At 42.3% G+C, this 23,288-nt stretch overlaps 1 protein-coding gene across 1 annotated transcript; it reads right to left on the bottom strand.

The window, feature by feature from the left end:
- On the bottom strand, positions 1–19,870 carry gsg1l (gsg1-like). The gene is made up of 5 exons (XM_061846226.1): positions 19,366–19,870; positions 12,301–12,348; positions 9,332–9,484; positions 4,687–4,798; positions 1–1,175 (listed from the first exon to the last, which is right to left on the bottom strand). The coding sequence occupies exons 1-5, from the start codon at positions 19,652–19,654 to the stop codon at positions 851–853; spliced, it is 927 nt and encodes a 308-aa protein (XP_061702210.1). The 5' UTR covers positions 19,655–19,870; the 3' UTR covers positions 1–850.
- Positions 19,871–23,288: the final 3,418 nt, after the last annotated feature.

Below are 23,288 nucleotides of genomic sequence, written 5' to 3'. Positions count from 1 at the left end.
ATGAGCCACCAAGTAATAAAATTTTTCCCATCATTATTTATGAAAATCAAACACTGAGATCTGAAAAACTAATTGAAAACATTTTAATTGGGATATCTGTGGCTAACTGTAGCTAATGTTGGATAATGTAATGACGGCCGGTATATTAGCGATGTTGTGGTTACGATACAAGAAGTCTACAGTTCATCATTTATAAAATGTTTCGAAGCATATAAATAAACATAGAGGTGCCTAAAAGTACTACTTAAACCAAGATTACTTTTTAAATGCATCCGTTGTATATCTGTGGTGGCAAAGCATATCTAATGTTAGCTATTTGTCTTGACGATGGTTATTGTATTCGTAAACATTTTCTGTTTAAAAGGCAAAAAAAATGTATTGTTTATTTGTAAAATGGTTTAAAAGTATAAATAAACACAGAAACACCTAAAGGTAATAAAACAAAAATGCACTCCTAGTATGACAGTGGCTAATATTAGCTAATGTTGGCCAACAGATTGATGTTAATTTTGGAGGCACAATATCACTGCTGATGTCTTATTAATTCTATATAAATATTCCCCCCAAAAAAAAGTTACATTCAAATGCTACACGTAGCATCTTAAAATGTGCTACAAAAGAAAGAAACAAAAACATTTCAAGAATTTTTATATCACCACACAGTGTATTGATTGTTGTAATTATAGATTGTTACACATATAGACAGAGTGTAGAATTCAAGTCTATTTTCATTCATATTTTCATTTGTCTTGTCAAGTCTTTTTATAATAAAATAAAGGCGGCTGCACATTCACATTGTTATGTCTGAATCAGGTTCTGGCCCGGAGGAGGACCTCTTTCGTGAAACCCTTCAGCATTGCTCTTCCCCCAGCGAGTCTGTGTTCTCGCCCAAGTCAACAGAGGCAGTCCTCATCTTGGTCCGCTCCGCTCCTGGATCCGGAGGAGGCCCAGGTAGGCTTCCGGGGCCTGGATAGACATCTAGTGTGCCCGAGATGGACTGCAAGGAGCGCTCTCGGAAGTAGTGGAAGGCCTCCTGGTCGAGGAAGTTCTGCTCTTCGCGGAGGCCCTGCTCGAAGAGTTTGCGCTTGTGGCGAAACTCGATGACTGTCTTGGTGTAGGAGTTGAGCGTGGTTACCGAGGCGGCCATGCAGCACGTGAAGGAACCCCACGCCATGCTGTGGGGAGAGGACACAAGGTAAGTATGGGAAGCTTCATCTGAAAATGTTTTCAAGGATTAGAACGTGCTGGTCTGCGGTAATGGACATGGTATTAAGAGTTTCTCTCAGGATTGCCAAGATGTTTTGCAGGTCCGTTGACCTAAAGGACATGTCATCAGCCTCTGAAGCTGGGGATTTTGGGTTCAAGTCCTACCTTGGTTGTAGGGTTAGTTTATACCGTCTCATGTGTGTTAGGTTTAGTAATGTAGAAGAATCAAGAAATCACTTTCTGAGAACTGCAGCAGTTTGTGAGGGAAGGTATGTTCTACTGGATAAAGAATCAGACTCTAGAGCTGAAGATTGTGGGTTCAGGTTCCACTTGGGTCAATAATTAAAAATGTGACCCTAATGTTCAATGTTGTACCTTTCTTTTGGACTCCTGAAAATCCAAGACCTGACTTGGGAGAATCATAAAATCGCTTGCTTGAAAGTACACTATCAAGACTCAGTGACCTGATGGTCAAGGCACCCTCTGCCACTTTGCAATGTGGGTTCAAATCCCAGTTGGGGCTGAGTAAACATGCAAACTACTGGAGCTTAGGTGGATTTTAATGCACTTCTTGAGAAACCTCTTTCAAAGAATAATTCATCCATTCATTTTCTGAGCTGCTTATCCTCACAAGGCTCATGGGAGTGCTGGAGCCTATCCCAGCTGTCATCGGGCAGGATGCGGGGTACACCCTAAACTGGTTGCTAGCCAGTTGCAGGGCACATATAGACAGACAACAATCACATTTAGGTCAATTTAGAGTCTCCAGTAAATGTTGCATGTTTTGGGGATTTGGGAGGAAACCAGAGTGGCTGGAGAAAACCAACACAGACACATGGAGAACATGCAAACTCCACACAGGCGGGACCAGGATTTAAACCCCAGTCCTCAGAACTCTGAAGCAGGTGTGCTAACCAGTCGGTTACTGTGCCACCTGGAATAATTCAGTGCCAAAAAATAACTAATCCCAATTGTCTACACCAGAAAGTTCTTCCAACTGGGATATAAGTCTAAAATCCGTCTTTTGGGCTTCCGAATATCTAAGTGTTAAAAGACCTTTGCTTCCTGAATGTTTGCTTCTCGGAATTATTGACAATATGTCCTTATCTTAACCCTAACTAAGTTACTCTGACCGGACCCTAAAAGGTTTTTTTGGACAAGTTTCGGAGACCTGCTGCTTGAACGAACGAATGATTGATCGATTAATCAAACAACCAAGTTCTCCAACCTAAACCTTAATGTTAAAACCTTTTTTTGGGACGTCTGAACATACAAAGCCATTATATTCCTGACCAGGGAGGTCCAAGCTGTTCCCAAAATTGGGGACATCTACAGTGGCCCAGTGGCTTAATGGACATAGCAGCAACCTCGGGAGCTGGGGATTGTGGTTTTGAATCCCACATGGCAAGGTTGCTTTACTGCAGCTAAGGAGGATCTTGGTGAGTGGTAGTGCTTGACTTATTTTTGGACTTCTGAAGATCCAAGGGCCACCACACTCAACAGCACGCTCCCTGACCCCCTCATTTCATTTCATTCATGAGGTTATTGAGTGTTATGAAAAAAAATAATAATCCGAACAAGCTTGGAATGAGTGGGGTTTTTCCACTGTTATGCAACATTCAGCTGTGCCTCCAAACCCTCCACCCACCTTTCCCCCAGGCTCTTGTCAAATTGCCTTTGTGAAATAAAAAGCAGGAAAACATGAAACCGAAAACTCATAAGTAAAAAGACTGGGGTCATGATTGTGGCTCCTACGACACTTCTCAGGAAGGTTTGAAATCTCCTCTTCAACTATTTGATCTCTCTCTACCCACTGAACTTTGAAACCTGGGTGTCATCATGGACTCCATTTTCTCCGTACACTGCTGCATTAAATCCATCACCACATCTGCCTTCATTCCCCTTAAAAACATTTCCAGGCTCTGACCTCTCTCTTATTCCATTGCTGACCCTTAGTCATACCTTCATCAACTCCTTCCAGAACTACTGCAATGGAGTCTTTTTTGGGCTACCCAGTAAAACCCTGAACAAGCTCCAGTACATCCAAAACTCAGGTGGTAGAGTCGTCTCCCACACCAAGCCTTAGCAACAAATCTCTCCCTCACTGATCCATCGCCATGGCCTCCTCGTCAAGTCCCGCATCACATACCAAAAAGCAAACAACACAAATGGCGGAACACATGAGACATAGATGACCAGATGATATGTTTAATTACGTATGTTGCAAAATGGGTCAAGAAGCTGGCAGCAAAGATATGTGGAACCAAGGGGAACACTGTGTACCTTCCCGCACCATGTGACTAACACGGACCAATCACGAGGGATGATCTCTGCAGCATTCTACGTGCAGCAAAAACATTTGCCATGTGCACCTCAAGTGACACATTGGGGTCCCGTGGCTCAATGCATTGGTCACGTGATGCAATGCGGGCACAGGAGTATAAAGAGGTCTTAACCTCTAACTCCTAAAACGTGAAAATGGACTTTTGAACATATAAGGCCTACAATAGTGCAACCTTACCTGGTTGTTCCCCTGAATACGGGAGAATTTCACAGCCCCAGTAGCCCAATTAACAAGGTATGACCGTTTGGTTTCTGGGGATTGTGAGTTTGAGTCAAAACTGTAATAAATGTTTGCTTTATTTAGCTCTTAGGGAGCGCACAAGTGACTGAACCAAGATAACACTGGTTGATAGTTGCATAGAACCTCAATACCACAGATGCTCTGGTTTACACTGGTTTATGGACTTCTGTGTGTGCTACCAGACCTAATAGCACACTTGCAGACCAAAGGTAGAGCATTTTAAAACCATCCATCCATCCATCCATCCATCCATCCATCCATCCATCCATCCATCCATCCATTTTCTGAGCTACCTATCCTCATGAGGGTCGCGGGAGTGCCGGACCCAATCCCAGCCATCATTGGGCAGGAGGCAGGGTACGTCCTGAACTGGTTGCCAGCCAATCACAGGGAACATGGAGGCATACAATAGTCGCACTCACAACTACACCTAGAGGCAATTTAAAGTCTCCAATTATTGCATATTTTTGGGATGTTGGAGAAAACAGGAGTGCCTGTAGAAAAACAACACAGGCACAGGGAGATCATGCAAATTACACACAGGCAGGGTTGGGATTTGAACCCCGCTCCTCAGAACTGTGAGGCCAACGCTCTATTTTAAAACCAAAGTTCTGAATTTCTTTCTTTCGTGGATTTATTCAATGGTAAAAAATATTCCCTTATCCTAAACCTTTCTCTCACCCTTTTTTAATGGCCAAATTCTCACCCAATAAAACAAATGTTCAAAGTAGGGCTACCAGACTCTGATTTTGCGACATTGTCTGCATTTCAACAGCTACGTAGGTTCAGTGGATTCATGGACAAGAAATCAGCTTCCGAAGCTGGAGATAGGGTGTTAAAGACCCTCCTGGGTTGCTGAAGTTGTTGATTCCTTCAAAAAACGTGTATAAACTCACCAAAAGGACCAACCATAGTCCCAGCTGTGAGGCCTCCAGTCTTCAGGACCCAGGCTGACGGTGATCTGAAACACTTGAGTGTACATCATGTGGGCCACCATTCCTAGAAGACCTGACACACACATGCAATTAAATATCTAGACTTTAAAAACTTGAATAAAAGTATAAATTATTGTACTGGACCAAGACCCGACACAAACATCCAAAAATAAAAATGCTGGGATCTTGTTTGATCGGCATACCATGTCAGAAACATATAAAAGTTAGCGGGGAAGCATACTCAGTCTAGATCTGTTGACACGTGGTTAAGGACCCGGCCTATGTATGTGTGTCTGTGTGTGTTTGGGAAAGACCTCCCAGACAGTGAATCAAAAGTATTAATCCTGTCTTGGTGCTAGCCAATCAGGCAGTATCGTGTGAGTTATCGTTCCATACAATGAACACAAGAGTTATTCTGGACTCAATAAATTTTTATTGTGGTAAAACCCGCCACGCCGCTCATGCCACAGCAAGCCGCTAGCAGAATGGTGTTTGCTTCGTGAACGCACACGACTGGGACAAAGGGAAAGTTGACTGTTTATTACATTCGCTACCTTGCAAGCTAACGAGTGTGAAGGGCTGAAGCTAAAAAGCTCAATCGATTGTAGCGACATCTTTAAAAAGTCAGCACTTGGAGTTGTGTGCGTTTTCCCCGAATAACCCCCCCTCCACACACACACACACACACAGGAAAGTGAACTGTTTATAAACCATGACAACAGCATGTTATCAATATTCAGACAGAAATTGACCTCAGCGAACTCGAAGTCACTTGATTGACAGGTAAAGGTCTCGCATCACAGCCCAGCAGGTCGAGGGCGGGCCTTATTTTATGTTTTATTTATCCTTTATTTAACCAGGTAAATGTTTACTCCGAGATCAAATTTGGTACATCAAGAGGCCGCAGAAATTATACAGTACATAAGATGATGGGATTCATACAACAAATAAAAATAAACAACACAGTATATTAAAATGTATGGCATCTGATTTAAAAATAGTGACAGATCCCAAATGCTTTCAAGAATTACCGTATTTTCCACACCATAAGGCGCACCTAAAAGCCTTTAATTTTCTCAAAAGCCCACAGTGCGCCTTATAATGCAGTGCACCTTATATATGAAAAAAGTTTTAAAATAGGCCATACATTGAAGGTGCGCCTTATAGTGCGGAAAATGCGGTAATTCAAGTTTGGCAGCTTTTCAAGACATTTTTGGGGCCTTTTTAGTAGGTTAATTAATCTATACCAATGTGCCAAATGGAATTGGCAATATAGCGTGACCGCGAAGCAACAACCATCATGTAGTGAAGGATTACTGTATCTGTACACTGTAACTGTACTCCTTAATGATAAGTTGGAGAGACTCGTTGTTTCCAGACGCATGCATCCTGGGCCTATCATTGTCTCAAAATTATTCATACAATAGATGCACCAACAGTATATCCTAAATCTTGCATACCATTACAAACTAAACTTTACCCTTCAAAACAAATGGCTTTCAAATAATGTAATTTGTAAAAAATATAACAAATAAACAAGTACTACTTACTTGGGCACTTTCTGACATTTCAGTGCCATTTTTGACGCAGTCAGTCATGCTCTCATTATCAAACAAGACATACGCTAAACCACAAAGGACTCTTAGCTTGAGTTGAGTACTTACTGCTCCTTGTGTTGAGCAGCCATCTATTAAGGACTAATCATCAGTTAACTTCCCACTACAGACCTTTCTTTGCATCATCTCGAGTTTTACCACTCATCTTGCTTGTCTGCCTGTTGGACCTCAACTAGACTCTTCTGTCACACTGCTGTTCACAGGTACCAAATGGTACCTCATATAACAAGGTGGACCAGGCATGAAGACAGTTTTCTGGCCTCATTTAGCCCCTCAGCTCTGCACTCGTTCATTAGAGCAGCTGTCATTATGCTAATTAGTCATCATATGACGCCCATTGATCCATATGAGGCGGCCGTCAGGGGCGTCCGATCTATCGTACGTGTGGACAAAATCATCATCTTAATACTCTATCAAATGCCACCACATGACACAAAGTGTGTGTCAGCGACATGCGTCTGTGTGTGTGTGTGTGGTGTGTGTGTGTGTGTGTGTGTGTGTGTGTGTGTGTGTGTGTGTGTGTGAGGTAAATAATGAGTGTGCGAGATTTACAGCAGGCCATAAAGAGCATCATTCCTCGCCGACCTTGACAATGTGTGTGTTCCGGTTTCTAGGAAATGTGCGGCACATTATTATGCCAGCGTTCAAGGTCCACGACGGCCGTTGACGTCAGCTCATGGAGAAATGCAAAAGGGACTCATTAGTGGCTTCCTAATTAAATTTATTTATGTTTTTTTTAATTACTCCTTTAAATATGAAGATACCAAAGACAAACCGAGTGGCTGCGCAACATTATGGCTGCATAGATTTATTTTTAAATCAGAACTTCATACATAAATTTAAGTGAGAATTCCCGTTTAACCTTTTTATAATGGTAGTTCCATCAAATCTATTTCATTGGTAAATGCTTTCTCAAATTAATTGGTTGATTGACAGGGACAAAGCCTTGGCAGAGGTCCTCTCTTGTGCACCAAAGTGAAGACATGATGGAAAGAAGCCACAAAGAACGAGCTTGTTGCTCATTACTAATGTGAGATGCCATCTTGGCATCAGAAAAATCTTGGTGGCGACTCCAAATTCTTGTGTAAGAACACACACACACACACACATACAAGTTGTTGTGTAAGAGCTTTAAGACAGTTCAAATCCCTGACGGGCCAACACCGAGGTTAACCCCCGAACTCTGATGACCTCACACGAAGCTGCACCACTCTCTCGCCTCGCAACGTTTCTCAACGTTTGATGCTGACAACGTGGATATCCAATGCACACACACACACACCACACACACACACACACACACACAACACACACACACACACACCACACACACACACACACACACACACACACACACACACACACACACACACACACACACACAGAATAATTTTTTTTTACCTCTACCAAGCCCGATATGCACATATATTTTTGCAGCTTTTATCTTTTGATCAACATTAGGTGCTTGCTTCTTTGGTTTTTCAGTTGGTCAGTCATTAGTTTGGTTGGAAGGTTGGTTGGTTTGGTGGTTCTTGATTAACATACTGTAGTTGTTTAGTACTTTACTCAGTTGGTTAGCCAGTTAGTTGATTTTACAATTTGGTGGTTAGTTTTTTGGTCAGCTGGTTTGTTAGTGGGTAAGTTGTTTGATTTTTGTGGGTTGGTTTGTATGACGACAAGTTTGTTGTTTGGTTCTTTTTGAGGGTTTGATGGTTAAGTTATTTACATGGTTGGTTGATTTGGCAGTTACAATAAATGGTGGGATGTTGGGTGCATAGGTAGTTCAATGTCTGGTTGGTTAGAGAGTTTAATGCTTGGTTGGGGTTGGTTTGTTCAGTATGCCATTTTTTTTTTGGCAACTTGCGGCAAACGTAATACTAAATATATCATTTGATATGGTCTCCAACACTATTAAAAGTTGGCGTTGGACAATTTTGTCTCTGGTGTCTTTGGACAGCGCTTTGGTCTTGGCTATGTTACAAGTTTGCATGTTATTGATAGGGTGGACAGGTGTCTTTATGCAGCTCAGGATCTCACACAGGTGCATCTGATTCAGGATAATACATGGAGTGCAGGTGGACTTTTAAAGGCGGACTAACAGGTCTTTGAGGGTCAGAATGATAGCTGATAGACGGGTGTTCAAATGCTTATTTGCAGCTGCATCACACAAATAAATCATTAAAAAATCATACATTGTGATTTCTGGATTTTTCTTTTTCGATTATCTCTCTCACAGCGGACATACACCTACGATGAAAATTTCAGACCCCTGCATGTTTCTAAGTGGGTGAACTTGCAATATAGGAGGGTGTTCAAATACTAATTTTCTTCACTGTACAACTAAAATTGAGAGTAATTCGTCTCCAAAACACCCAGGTGAATAATGATAATTCAGTCACAAACATCTGTCTTCCTCTACTTTTTGCTGCATGCCAAGGTTGAATTTGTGAAACTATCACAATGTTCCGCAAGTAAGTTATTTCAACATTTTTCTTTGGTTTGGGTTTTGAATGTGAAGATGAGATCCGGTTGCTGCTATGTGCAGGAGCGATGCTAATTTTGTGGATTTGGGGCAGCAATCAACCCCAAAATTCAGAAAAAACCTTGAACTATTTACGCATCACCTTTAACAGTTTTGCATCCATCCGTCGATGCATTTTCATTTCTGATTCTCCTTACTAGGGTTACGGATGTGCTGGAGCCTATTCCGGCTGACTTGGGGCGAAAAATAGGGTACACCTTGAACTGGTCGCAACCCAATCGCAGGGTACATGGAAACAACCATTTTGACTTGAGGCAGTTACAATTTCCTTGCATTTAGGATCAAAAAACCACATCCAACAATAGAACTGCAGTGTGGCAGTTGACACACGTACCGCACAGTACCACCACTGTCAGGACTGGAGTGGAACAACACGTCACAGTTTGTGAGTGTCATTATGTTTTATTTTAAGATTTTCGTTCACGTCTTTTTGTGTCGTCCACCTTACCGGAAAGCACGGTGAAGACAGCGGCGAAGGCATTCAGCTTGAGCCCGTCGATAACATTGCTGGAGTGGAAGAGCTCCAAACACATCAGACTGAAGCCCACCACCAGCAAAAGGATGTACAAGACTTCTGACACCACCGACAGCCACAGTACGCCTGGAACAATATGCACAAGACACAGTCAGGCATGCTTCAAACATAATGGGACACTTGCAAGAAAGTGAGGAAAATGTGGACTTTTGAAAAAAAAAAAAAATAAAAAATCAACCCTGGAGCAACCAAAAATGTGGCCTTTTAACATAGGTTTTAGGAAACCTAAAAGATGTGAGAAATGTAGAAAAATGTGGAGTTCAACCAATAATATTGGGATACTTAGTTAAAGTGAAAGTGTTAAGTTTAGACAGACATATAGGGACAACTACAGGAAGTAACAAGAGGAGAAAACTGGAATTTGAAGCAAAGTACATAGAAGCCTGTAGAAGGTGAAAAGTATAGAAAATATTGTGCCAATTGATCAATAGCATTTGGACACATGCGCAAAGGGACAATTGTGGTATTCGGATAAAAGTAGTTGAAGTCTTTAGAAGGTGAAAAGTGAAAACAAATGTATTGGGACATCTACGTGAAGTTAGGACACCTACGGAAGGTGAAAAGTAAAGAAAACAAGATGGCGTTTGGACGCAAGATTTTGGACACATACACAAGGGGGAAGTTTGGAATTGAAAAAAAAAATATTTGGAACAACCACAGAAAAAGGAAGGTGGGGGGCGATTTTGTCCAAAAGTAAAAGGCAGGAAGAAAGTGAAAAGTAGGAAACTGTGGAGTTTGGACAAAAGTGATAGGAGACTTGACTGATTATAAGTTGTGTCCCAAACGTTTTGTCCATAAAATATATTTGGGAGTGACAGCAAAGAATTGCGAGGTTTGCAAGAACGATGGCCACTTCCAAAAAAAAAGGACATCTTAAAAGCTTTGAGTCCAGAGGGACTGTAGCTGTCACGCTCTCAGTTTGTATAATTTTTTCCTGCCTCCGCGTGTTTGTGTGCGACAAGGCTCAAGATGTGCCACCATGACACTCACGACACACAGTTTAAAAAGATTATCTGCTCCGATCAAGATCAGGCCAAGTTGCAACCCTGTGTGGTCCTTCTTGCCATTTGGTGTCATACTTCATGCTCAAGTTGAATGAGAATGGACAGAATATCCATCCATCCATTTTCTTAGTGTCTTATCCTCACATGGGTCGCGGGAGTGCTGGAGCCAATCACAGCTATCATCGGGTACACCCGGAACTGGTTGCCTGCCAATCGCAGGGCACATAGAGACAGACAACGGTCGCACTCACAATCACACCTAGGGGCAATATAGAGTGTCCAATTCATGTTGCATGTTTTGGGGATGTGGGAGGAAATCGGAGTGCCCGGAGAAAACCCACGCAGGCATGGGGAGAACATGCAAACTCCACACAGGCAGGTCCAGGATTGAACCAGGGACCTCAGAACTGTGAGGCCAACACTTTCCAGCTGAGCAACCATGGTGCCATATTTTATTTTGTATATTCATTTTTCTTTTTGATAGTTATACTTTAGATCCCCCAAAATTAAAAACAAAAACTTTCAGAAGTTATTGAAATAAAACTTAAATGCACATTAAGTTTTAGCCGCACAAACATTCACATCAGGTAACAAAAGCTTGAACCATCCAGTGAGAGGCGACATTTGCACGTATGCGAACGGTCACTTCATCATTGGACGATTGACAGGTGAGTGCAGAGGTGAGAAGATTAGTGGGACCAATCTCCATTGATATCCCACGAGCGTTTGGAAGATTACAGCGTGATGGTTAGTCAAAGAGCAACGACTCAACCACAAAATGTGACCAAAAAAAGTGATGTGTAATAGCTGAGGTCAAAGTTCAGGAGGTTACGTGGTCAATGGTCACCATGAAACTGCAATGTGTCATTTTAACTTTTATGTTGGAAAGAAAAATACACGGTGCAGGATGGATGGATGATACAAAATAGATCATGTATGATGGGAAATTTGTAAATATTATATTGCGTATGATAGTGTAGGCCTGGACGTGTGTGATAGGTACAGTAGATAGTGTATGATATAATGTATGCAGGTAGATAGTGTATGATAGAACAAGTCGATAGGAAAGGGCTGTATGATGGGATGTACATGTAACTGAGTTAGTAGATAATGTATGATTGGATGTGTAGGTAGGAAGATAGACTGATGGATTGTGTACAATAGCATGTAGTGTATAGCACTATGTAGATACTGCATGGCTAGAATATGTAGCTCGTACAATAGGGTGCATTTCAGTAGTTAATGGTGTATGACAGGATGTGTGCAGGTAGGAAGATATCTTTACATATAGTATATGGTACAATGTGTGGACCTTGACAGACAGTGTATGGTAGGATGTACAGTATGTAGCATCCAAGATAGAGTATGACATGTAGCTTGATAAATAGTACTGCATATTATAGGACACATCAAACTTGACCTTGCAGTAAAGTATGTTGGTGAGTAGGTAGATAGAATATGATAGGATAAATATATTGTACAGTAGATTGATAGCGCATGATAAGGACGGGATGAGATGTATGTACAGCAAGTGGGGAGATGATGTATAATCGCGTGTACTGTATTTGACTAGATAGTGACAAACAGGTTTTAATATATACTATACTTGGCTGGCAACCAGTTCAGGGTTTACCCCAACTCCTGCCCACCGATAGCTGGGATGCGCTCCGGCACTCCCACGACCGTTCTGAGGATAAGCGGCTCAGAAAATGGCTGCATGGTAGCTTTTATTTGTATAGTTAAGTAAACAGATAATATGTATATGAATCACCTATTGAATGAAGGGTCATCGCTCTCTATTGACTCAATTCTACATTAATTTTCTGCTTTGCAATTTCCTTGAGCTGCCGAGGACACGTAATGGCCGTCATTACTCACCTCTCTCCGAGGCGGGGGCCAGGTCAATGAAGCTGCGACACTTCTCACCTGAGACACACAAAAAGACACACAACCAAGGGATATAAACGTACGGCACGGGCAAAGAAGGACAAGGTGAGACTGGCTGGGAATCAAGCCCAGCGGAGACGCACCCACGCATATCAGGACTATATTAGGATAGAAAAAAAAAAGGATGGATTCACTATAGTATATACTATCTCAAGTATCTATTTGTAGTTAAAACATTTTTACATCAAGATTCAACAGTGAAGTATTTGCCACACTCGACTTTACCACATTGCATTATGTTACTCTTACACAGATATAGAATAACTTCTTTTTTTCCTCAAAGTCCTACACGCAACAAACCACGATGGCAATGTGAAAAAGTTTTTGAAATTTTTGCAAATATTGTAGTGATGTGCTGAGATAGAAATGTAATTTTTTGCGTGACCCCCCTCGTAATTCAAAACACTCATATCTCAAACGATCCTCTTTCACTGAAATCAAAGGAAATGCCATTGATGGATGATTTGCTTCCACGGGCCACAAAATAAAGCGCTGGACCAGAACTGGCCACCAGCCTTAAGTGTGGCATCTGTGCTTTACCCGGAGATGGTCTCAATACCTCAGTACAGTCGTAATATTAGTTATTCTTGGCTGAGGATAAAGAATATATGCCTGTGAGTAGGATTCAAACCTGCTGTTTAAATCCCCGTTCGCTATTTGCATTCATGGTGTTTGCCTCCATATTTTGCTCCACCATATGTGTTCAAATATACTTTCCTTGAAGTCTTTTAACAATAAATAGATCCTAGTCATTTGCCCATCTACAGCATTTATGTTAGCAGCAGTATTAACTAATGGACTCAACGGTTAAGCAATGTGGTTATTCGAAATACACAATATGGAATGATCTCTGCTTTATATTTATGGGTCTAGCAGATTAACAGATTATAGCCTCTCTTGTGTACAACAGTTTACTAACTTCTATAATGTTGCTTGTGAAGTGAGTGAAGCTGAGTTCACTTCCACCATGAGGTGCTTGTCTCTTAAGTGTTTGCTGGCAAGTCAAAGTAAAAACATCAAACCGTCTCTTGAAAAAATTGTAAGTCAGGTCCCTCCCATCTTAAGGCACCACTGTAGTTGTGTCAAAAGTAGACTTACTTTGTAATCGTTACTCTTAACTGTGATTCACTTTTATTACACTATGGTTTGACAGTCAGTCAATGTAGACATATGGTAAAAGTACATCAACCCGTTTGTGTTTGCCCAGTGTTGCATTCGTCATCTCCAAGGTTAACATGAGTAGAAAAGACAAGGTGAAGTGTGATGTGGTTGCTGCCACAAATGCAGAAAGCAGAGAAAGCCGTCTGATTGCCGACGTGAATCTAAAATGTAATTAAGGTTCATCCGCAACCTGACACGGTCGCATCGCTATTCCCTTCTTAACGGGGACTACAAAAATAAATATTCAAACATTAGCATCATACTCAGCAACCTGGCTCATTACTGAAATACCATTCAGACACTCGGATGGCCACATAAGATCACACTAAAACCAAGCCTCCAAGCAGGAGCATTTTGAACTTTGACTCATTCAGTCACCCTTGCCCCCCTCCACACCACTAACATACTCTTACATTGTAATGTAAAAAAAAAACATAGCAAGCACCCAGTGGGATACAATCTACCCAGTGGAGGCTTTAAGCAAATGTTTTTTATACTCTAATCTAATGTCAGTTAAATTTGAGTCACAAAGCAAATACCTAAAGCAATCAAGCAAGTATCCTGATGAGGGGCTGATAAAAAAAAAGACATTGCAAGGGGTCATAAAACGCTACGCTAATAAACATTATGTGAGAGCTTCTCAAGGATTTCAAGTTGCAACCCCCCCCATAACACAACAACATACATACATAAGAGTAAAAAATAAGGCTGTTTTCACACTTGTATCTTGTGCTCATTTCTCCAAGTTTACATTAAATATAACTATATTTCCCATAATTCGTTGGTATCATGATGCTAGTACAGTATTATGCAACAGAAACTACTGGTGTAACAATTCATTCATTAAATCGATGTATCAATTGATATTCCTACAATCCAACTGGATCAATCTGTGCTCGGCATGTTCGCCCCTCAGACATGAATACATTAATTTAAATAGTTAAAACCACACCACTAACGTCCTCTTATATTGTAATATCAAAAAAAGTAGCAAGCACCCAGTGGGATACAATCTCGAGGGTGCACTGATTCATGGGGTGAGGTCAATGACTGTCAGTCGGGGACCTGGTAGTCATAGTCAGAGGGGGGAGGTGGGTTTTACACTTAGCTACATGGCTGCTTGACGTGGGGGCTCCCTTCTCATGGTCTGTGGCTGGTCCCTTGGTTTCCCCCGTCACCCTATCTGTCCTATCTTGTCCTGGACTTCCTTCACAAGGTGTAGCACGACAGTCCCAAGTAACATCCTTTTTTTTCTACTTTGTTGTAGATAAGGAATGATTTAGTTTTCTCGTTCTGTTTACAGTTGGGGCTCTTTCTCTTTTTTGTCTCTCTCACCCCTCTAAAAATATCGCTCTGTTCGGCTGATTGACTCTGATCCTCAATAAAACTTCAATTAAAATACAAAGAAATCACAGGGGAAACTAAAAAAAAAAAGAAAAATCCACTGTGACACAGTAAAACTGTTCCGGTATGAGGGCGATGCAGATTCTCCATTCCCTTGATCTAACAGCCAAACAGGACACAAAAAAAGAGAAGGAAGCTAGCAAGAAATTATCATTAAAGATGCGTCGGCTTGATTTGGCAAACTCCCATACACTTTGAAGCATTTCAATCCTAATTTATCTTGCCAGGCACGAGCAATGATAGCAGAGTGCCCTTGATGGAGAACCAGCACCATCCTCAACTATCAGATGCTTTTGTAGGCTCGCGTTTGTGCTACAAAGAGCAGGTTTATTCATTTATTTTACTCTCTATGTGTTATTAACAGTACTCCTGAAAGATTTTCCTCATGAGAAGGTTAGAGTGCTTCAGTTGTAGTCCTTACTATTTAACTGTTCAGAACAGGGATTCTCAAACTTTGGGTCAAACACCTTATAGCAAGACATTTTTCCCAAGGACCCCTTCATAATTTTCACACTAATCACACTTATCTCTTTCCAGGGGAAAAAAGGCCCAAGAATAAAATAACAACTGAACTAAAATAAATAATAAATTGGCGTTTTTCCCCTTTGTTTTATTGGAAAGAAATATAGTACAATGAATCAATCAATCACTCAACTTTAATATTAAAGAGTCCCATAGTCCACTGGAAAACACATACAGTACAACGACTATTATTACTTTTAACTGATTGGTGACCGGCGGCACAGTAGCTCAATCGTTAGAAATTGTTAGCCTCACAGTTCTGAGGATCCGGGTTCAATCCTGGCCGTCCCTGTGTGGAGTTTGCAAGTTCTCCCCGTGCCTGCGTGAGTTTTCTCCGGGCACTCTGGTTTCCTCGCGCATCCCAAAAACATGCAACATTAACTGGACACTCTAAATTGCCCCTTGGTGTGATTCTGGGTGCGGCTGTTTGTCTCTGTGTGCCCTGCGATTGGCTGGCAACCAGTTCAGGGTGTACCCTGCCTCCTGCCCGTTGAGAGCTGGGATAGGCTCCAGCACACCCCACAACCCTCGTGAGGATAAGCAGCAAAGAAATTTGATGGATGGGTGGATGATTGGCGACCGGCAGCACGGTGTCTCAGCTAGGAACCGTTGGCCTCACAGTTCTGAGGATCTGGGTTCAATGCAGGCCCTCCCTGTGAGGCGTTTGCATCTTCTCCCTGTGCCTGTGTGGGTTTTCTCCAGGCACTCAGGTTTCCTCCCACATCTCAAAAACGTGCAACATTAAATGGACACTCTAAATTGCCCCAAGGTGTGATTGTCCAACATTAAATGGACACTGCAAATTGCCCCAAGGTGCGATTGTCAGTGCGATTGTAGTCTGTTTCCATGTGCCCTCCAATTGGCTGGCAATCAGTTCAGGGTGTACCCCACCTCCTGTAATGTAATGCACGTTTTTGGGATGTTGGAGAAGAACGGAGTGCCCGGAGAAAACCCACGCAGGCACGGGGAGAAAATGCAAACTCCACACAGGTGGGGCGGGGATTTGAAACCCAGTCCTCAGAACTGTGAGGCCAATGCTCTACAGCTGCCCCACCGTGCCACTTAATAACGTGTGTAGTGGAAATGATCGACACAGCATACCACACAACTAAATATTTCTGTTGGAGTATCGGGACAGAGCTTTGAGATGTAATAAAGTGGTGCAGAGTATCAAGACTGGTTGAAAATTTAGAAAAAATGATCATTTCACATCACAATCACAGCCTGTAGATCACAAAAAATGTAAAGTTTATAATATATGATCATCAGGCTCAGAATTGTGGGGGAAATTTGGTGAGGAAAAATCACTCTTAATTAACACACCATAGAATCATCGCTCTAGATCACCTATCACAGAAATCCAATAATCAAGCCAATGCTGACTTTGAGTGGAAAGAAAGGAAAATGGTCTGGTTGTGGTGTGTGTGTATGTGTGCAGTCGCAAAGTCTGTTGACCAGCCCACCTGGATATTGACCACACATGCAAGGATTTGTGGTCGTAAGGGTTGAACAGGTTGAACATTCACCAAAAAAAAAAATCACTCTTTAAAGAAACTTCATTATAGGATAATCACTAAGGATCATCTTTAGCGATAGCTGACAATCTGGCTTTTGTTAACTTTGATACAGAGTATAATTTTTTACCACAAATAAATTAAGATAATCTTGACTTAGATCAGAAAATGTTCACATTTTGCCGGTATGCGTCTCACAGGATAGTCATTCAGAATAATCTTTTAGAGACATACATTAATCTGGCATTGGCTGATAGCAAGATTGGACAATTGATCAAATTCAACTAGCTCATCAGTATGTGTGTACCTCAGACCACAAGGGCTATGACAACACTTCACTTTACAATCATAGAGTCTGTGGCTTGGCCCTACTCGTTGTGTACCACACATGTAAGGATTCGTGCTTATACATTTCTACTTTCCTAGAAGATTGAGGTTGAAAATCAACACACCCCACAACACAGGATAATCTTTCAGGATCATCTTTCAAATCTGATAAATCAGGGCTATGCTGACTTTGATCAAAAAACACTCAAACTTGGCCTGATTATCGCCCTCTGTGTACCCTGTAGCTCAGAATAATTGCTCAATTATATCTTTTGGAGACATCCAATCATCAGGGTGTGGGTGACAATGGCAAGAGGGAATAAATGCTTCAATTCAGACAACTTATCGGTATGTGTGTACCCCACACCACAAGATAATTACTCCGGGTCATCTTTCAAAAAAACCCTATAATTCCACATTGACTTTCATCAGAAAGCATGGAAAATGCTCCAATTTGGCCCGAATCTCAGTATATGCCCCCTCACACGATTCGTTGGCATTGTTCTATTTCATTTTACAATCACTGAGTCTGTGGCTCGACCCTACTCGATGTTGACTACACGCGCAAGGATTTGTAATCATAAATATTGAAAATGCTTCACACTTTTCTGAGCAGATCAGGTAGGGAATAAAAAATCATGCTTTACACATCCCCATATCACATGATAACCGCTCAGAATCAGTTTTCACAGCTACCCCAAAAATCGGGCTGATGGTGACTTTGGAGCAAACCAAATCGAATCAATTTTTTTCTGTAGAACACGATACAATGATATACATCTCAAAGCGATTTACATAGATAGAATCTATCTTCTCCCACCATTTATCCACACATGTACATACAGTACAAAGTGCGCGTGCACAGTCAGATAAAAATAAGAAAAGAATACAGAAATAAAATGTTTATCGGTATTTCTGGACAGCATATGGCAGGAAATCTTTCAGAAACATACAAGTAGATTTGGGCTAACTGTCATTATTTGTATACCCCACACCACATGATAATCACTCAGGATTCATTTTCAGAGACATCAGACAATCAAGCTTTCGCTGACCTCATTCGGAAGGGAGGGAAAATTCTCAATTTGGCCCGATTTTCTTTGTGTGTGTACCCTGCCTAATCTATTTTCTCAAACGCTGATGCATCTGATTAAAGGACAGCCTTTGTGAAAGATTTTGTGGAATGAGTGTCCAGTAAAGTCTCATTGCGTTTGGGTGACATTTTCCTGACTTCTGCACTGAATGATGGGATGAATCATTGGTGACAACATCCCGCCGTATGGAGGAGGTGGGAAGCCATGAGAGCCAACACTGTGGTGGACATCCATTCTAACGAGTGACTGAGCCATTTATATTTTATAGTGCAGGGGGATTCAAATGGACTTAAGAATAACAATCATACGATTTTTACAGTACACTGGATGATACAATGTCACTTTTAATGGTTTCCAGCATAAAAACAAAAGTTGATGGGATGCATGAACCAATGTTTATTTCAGCAGAGCTTTGAGAAAAGCTAGCCCAGGGGCCACACAGATGGTCAATCACAGCTAGAATATCGGCACAATAATTTAATTTCAAATAAAGAAGTGTCAAATTGTTTGTTTCCTTAATCAGAATGGAGAGCAGTGCTTGCAACCCCCACAGGGGCTGTTAAATCACTCTATTTTGTGGTTGTTGTTTTTAGTTGAACTATTTGCAGTCTGCTTGTTTTCTACATGTTACCATGCATGCTTTTGGAACGTGGGAAGAAACTGGAGAACCCAACAAAAAAACCCACGAAAAGATGCGAAGACATGCAAATTCCATACACGTCAAGTCAGATTTGAACCGGGGTCAAAACTGTAAGAGTCCAGAAACAAGGGGATATGGATACCTGACCACGAGGGCCCACGTACCAACCCACGCCCACAGGTGCCACTACCCTTAGCCACCAAGGCCCCATGCAGGAGCCAGGTGCCACCCGTAAAAGGTCATGTTAAGCGCATGACAGGTGAGGGTGACAGGAGAGGGGAAAGGAAGGAAGGCGAGGACCTGGTCCCTCTTTTTTATGATCTGCTCCACCCACCTGCCTCGTGGATGTTCTCCTCACACGAGTACCAGATTCCAGTGTGGAACCTCCTGAAGAGGAAGCGGTCGTCTCCGGTTTCCCAGCTGTAGTGCACCTTGCTCTGGTCTGTCTCGTTGACGCCATAATCGATGCAGTTGTGGCGCCGCTGCGCGCTGCAGTTGGGCTTGGGCACTCGCTGCGTGCCCTCGCACCAGTACGTGGTGATGAAGGCCGTGGTGGAGAAGAGCAGCGCCACCAGGTTCAGGGCCACGGACAGAAGAGCGCGACACTTGCGCGTTGTCTTCATGTTCGAGGTGGAGGAGAGGACGTGCTGAGGGAGGCGGCGAGTGGAGGCGCGTCAGGCGGCGTGGAGCGCAGACGGCATGGCGCGCGGAGCTTGAACCGCGCGATGCTTCTTCTTGCTACTCTTTCTTTCTTTAGTTTGTGCACCTCCTGTCTTTTTACTTCTTCTCCAGTCAAGGCGAGGGTGAAGAGGGAAGAGAGAAGGACTTGGTCCACTTCCCTGCAGCTTGTGAGTGGAGTTTTTAGTGCGTGGGAGACTGGCGTCCCTCTCTTTCTCTCTCTCTCTCTCTCTCTCTCTCTTTCTCTCTCTCACACTCTCTCTCTCTCTCCTCTCTCTCTCTCTCTCTCTCTCTCTCTCTCTCTCTCTCTCTCTCTCTCTCTCTCTCTCTCTCTTCGTCGGTGTGCATCACGCAGACATGCGCGCCTGCACATGCATATACAGCATTATTCCAGAAATCCGCACACACAATATCCTCACCAAAATTTACACAAACAGGACAGGGATGCAAAATTAAGTGGACACTAGGGGTGATGAATTGGTGGACCCCCCCTTGGTAGCAATAACCTCAAGAAAAGGTTGTAGATCCAACGTCCACAACGTTCAAGATGAATTTTGGAGTATTTGCAGTTCAGCCATATTTCTGGCCTGGATGTGTGGTGTGACTCGTTCTCTTGAGGACATGCCACAGCATCTTAATTAGGTTTACATCAAGACTTTGAATGGGCCACTAAAACAGTTTCTTCTTCTGAAGCCATTCTGTTCTCAGTTTGCTTCTGTTTTTGGCTCATTCTCCTGTTTTCACATCAATCTGCTTTTGAGTTGAGATGTTGGAAAGTGGGCCTCAATATCCTCTCCAAAATATCTTAATGAACTTGTGAATTGATTTTTTGCATTGGTAATAGCAAGCTGTCCAAGCCCTGAGGAAGCAAAGTACACAAATACCGCTGGTGGTGCTTTTGATCTTTAACGGGTGAGACTATTCACATGTAAAACGCGCTTCTACTTATAAAAAATTTAAATCAAAAACGACTTCCAGAATGGATTAATTTCGTAAGTAGAGGTACTACGGTATTCATGCATTGCTCTTGATTAGAACTCTGTCCCTTTGTCAACATGGGCCCCAGATAGGCATTCTGCATAGCCTCCTCTGACATAGCTGGTCTTCTCTTCTTCACATCTGTGAACCTCACGGTTGTGCGACATGACAAAGCGTTAGAAATCTGCCACGGTGTCAAGCAATAGGGGTCGTGTTACAGTTGGCAGTTGACTATCCACTTTTAATGAGCCTGGAAAGAAAGCTTCAAAGTAAAGTTTTTGTCGAACGTGTTATCATGCCAAGCTGCGTCATGAACATTTCAACCATTTATATTCTTGATGAATATCTCTGCTTTAATTGGCATTACCTATATTTTACCAGCTGAATTGAAGTATGGTGGAATGTTGCTATTAAAAATTAAATAGATAAAAATAAATAAGGCGGCACGGTGTCTCAGCTGGAGAACGTTGGCCTCAGTTGTGACGTCCCGGGTTCAATCCCGGACCCGCCTGTATGGAATTTGCATGTTCTCCATGTGCCTGTGTGGGTTTCCTCCGGGCACTCCAGTTTTCTCCCACATCCCAAAAACATGCATTCATTGGACACTCGAAATTGCCCCTAGGTGTGATTGTGGGTGTGGCTGTTAGTCTCTATGTGCCCTGCAATTGGCTGGCAAGTTCAAGGTGTACCCCGCCTCCTGCCCATTGATAGCTGGGATAGGCGCCTATGAATGGTCTTCAGAAGCGCGAGACTCGCATATGAGAGGCTTGGTGATCCTCCGAAGAGAAGAAGAAGTAGAAGAAGATGACGAGAAAATGTTGCGAGCAAAGGATGACAGGGTGATAGATATGGAGGTAGAGGGGGCACTGTGAGCAGCCTGTGCCACTGGGGCTAGCGGGGGAGAACCCGAGCAGAAACCGCAAACGAAGCCTTGAAGTACCTTTGAATATCGGGTTCTGTGGAACCCCCGGTGGCAGGCGGTACAGGTGATGAAGCGAAGTTACAGGGAAAAGGGCGCGAGTCAAAGTGAAGTCACCAGGCTTCGTAAGGCTCCCCAGGAGGAAAGCCCCCCGCCGGACACCTCTGGAAGGTACTTGGTCTTTGTCCCGTACATGCTGATGTTGGGTGACCAGACATCCTCTTTTAGTTGAACATGTCCTTCTTTTTGCAACCTAAAAATGTGTCCAGCACAGGAGTTTGAGAATTTACCAGATTTGAACAAAACTAAGATGACCACCGTTGAATTTCTCCATTACATCCACTGCTACTGCAGAAAGGCGCTTCTCCCCATTGAAGCTCATCAAAACATACCTGACATCCACTTTGTCTCAAGGGCGTTTGAATGAACCAGCATTTGTAAGCCTCAATCAGGAGGGTTTTAGACCGGTATCATATGATGATACCATTGGTGCCTTTGCTATGGTAGAAAAAAACAAAACAGAGGTGTTCAGTTTAAGCTAACATGGAGACCAAGTCTATTACTTGAAAGATTATTGATTCAGATTCATCCAGCAAATTTGCCTACGACACCAAAAAGACAAGGGCCGGCCCAGAATCCATGCCTGAAAAGCCAAAGGCAGTCGGCCATTTTGATTTAAGGCAGCCACTTTGTGGTCAAATCACTCCACCGCTTTTGTTTTTGAAAGTTGAGCCCCCGAAGCCAGATTCACCTTGAATAATATTGGAATTTGGTACACATATTTTTCCTGAGCAGACCCACAAAAATGTTTCAAGAAGCCATGACTGAAAAACACAGGAAGTACACCATTTTGCTATTAAAAAAAAAAAAAAGGCATTTTTGGGGTCAAGGTACCCTTCAAATGTGTTTTTTAAAATTTTCATTTCGCAACATGACATTTCGTATATTAGAAATGTCATCTCAAGAAGCAAAGTTCAAAAGTACATAAACTCCGACAGTATGCTTTGAAGCATTTTTAATGGTGTCCCTCCCAAAATGTTAGTGATTTGTTGTGGCATTCAGAGTATGTTAAAATATTAATTAAACTCGCTAATGGGCAGCCAATAAGGGGATAATTAGGTAAATAAAGTAATTTAGTTGGGCAGTGGATCGTATTGGTGTGTACTTTATTTGGGAGACATTTTGTCAATAGCATCACATTGCAGCACAAAATCCACTTTGCGTGCACAGACACACACACACACACACACACACACACACAACTGGACATATATTGAGTTGTTTATTTATACAAAACATGATTTTCCAGTGGAGAGATGGATCCGTTTCTATTTGGTTGCAGGTTTATTTGCCGTTTAAGCAGCAGCCAGGAGGTTGCATGCTCGGCTAACACATTAGCTGGAGAAAACTAAGCAATTTTGTTTTGATTTTTTTACTTAAGTACATTAAAACTGTGGATAGTAATAGCAATGAATTAAATAAGTGAAAGAAAACTAATCAATTTTAGAATTTGAGTCAGTGTTAGGATTGGGATCGATTTTACTTTCATATGTAGAAGCAGGGCGGCACGGTGATTCAGTTGGTAAAGTGTTGGCCTCACAGTTCTGAGGTCCTGGGTTCAATCCCGGACCCGCCTTTGTGGAGTTTGTATGTTCTCCCCTTACATGCGTGGATTTCTACCA

The sequence above is a fragment of the Syngnathoides biaculeatus genome, chromosome 16, assembly GCF_019802595.1.
Source record: "Syngnathoides biaculeatus isolate LvHL_M chromosome 16, ASM1980259v1, whole genome shotgun sequence".
Classification (NCBI taxonomy): Eukaryota; Metazoa; Chordata; class Actinopteri; order Syngnathiformes; family Syngnathidae; genus Syngnathoides; species Syngnathoides biaculeatus.
Note: the sequence above shows the minus strand (reverse complement) of the source record. Positions and strands in the feature narration are given on the sequence as shown.

Coding starts and splice junctions, on each gene's coding strand:
- gsg1l (XM_061846226.1), bottom strand. CDS start 19,654: ATGAAGACAACGCGCAAGTGTCGCGCTCTTCTGTCCGTGGCCCTGAAC. Junction 12,349..19,365: donor GGAGAACATCCACGAGGCAG/GTGGGTGGAGCA, acceptor TGTGTGTCTCAG/GTGAGAAGTGTCGCAGCTTC. Junction 1,176..4,686: donor GACTATGGTTGGTCCTTTTG/GTGAGTTTATAC, acceptor CTCTCCCCACAG/CATGGCGTGGGGTTCCTTCA.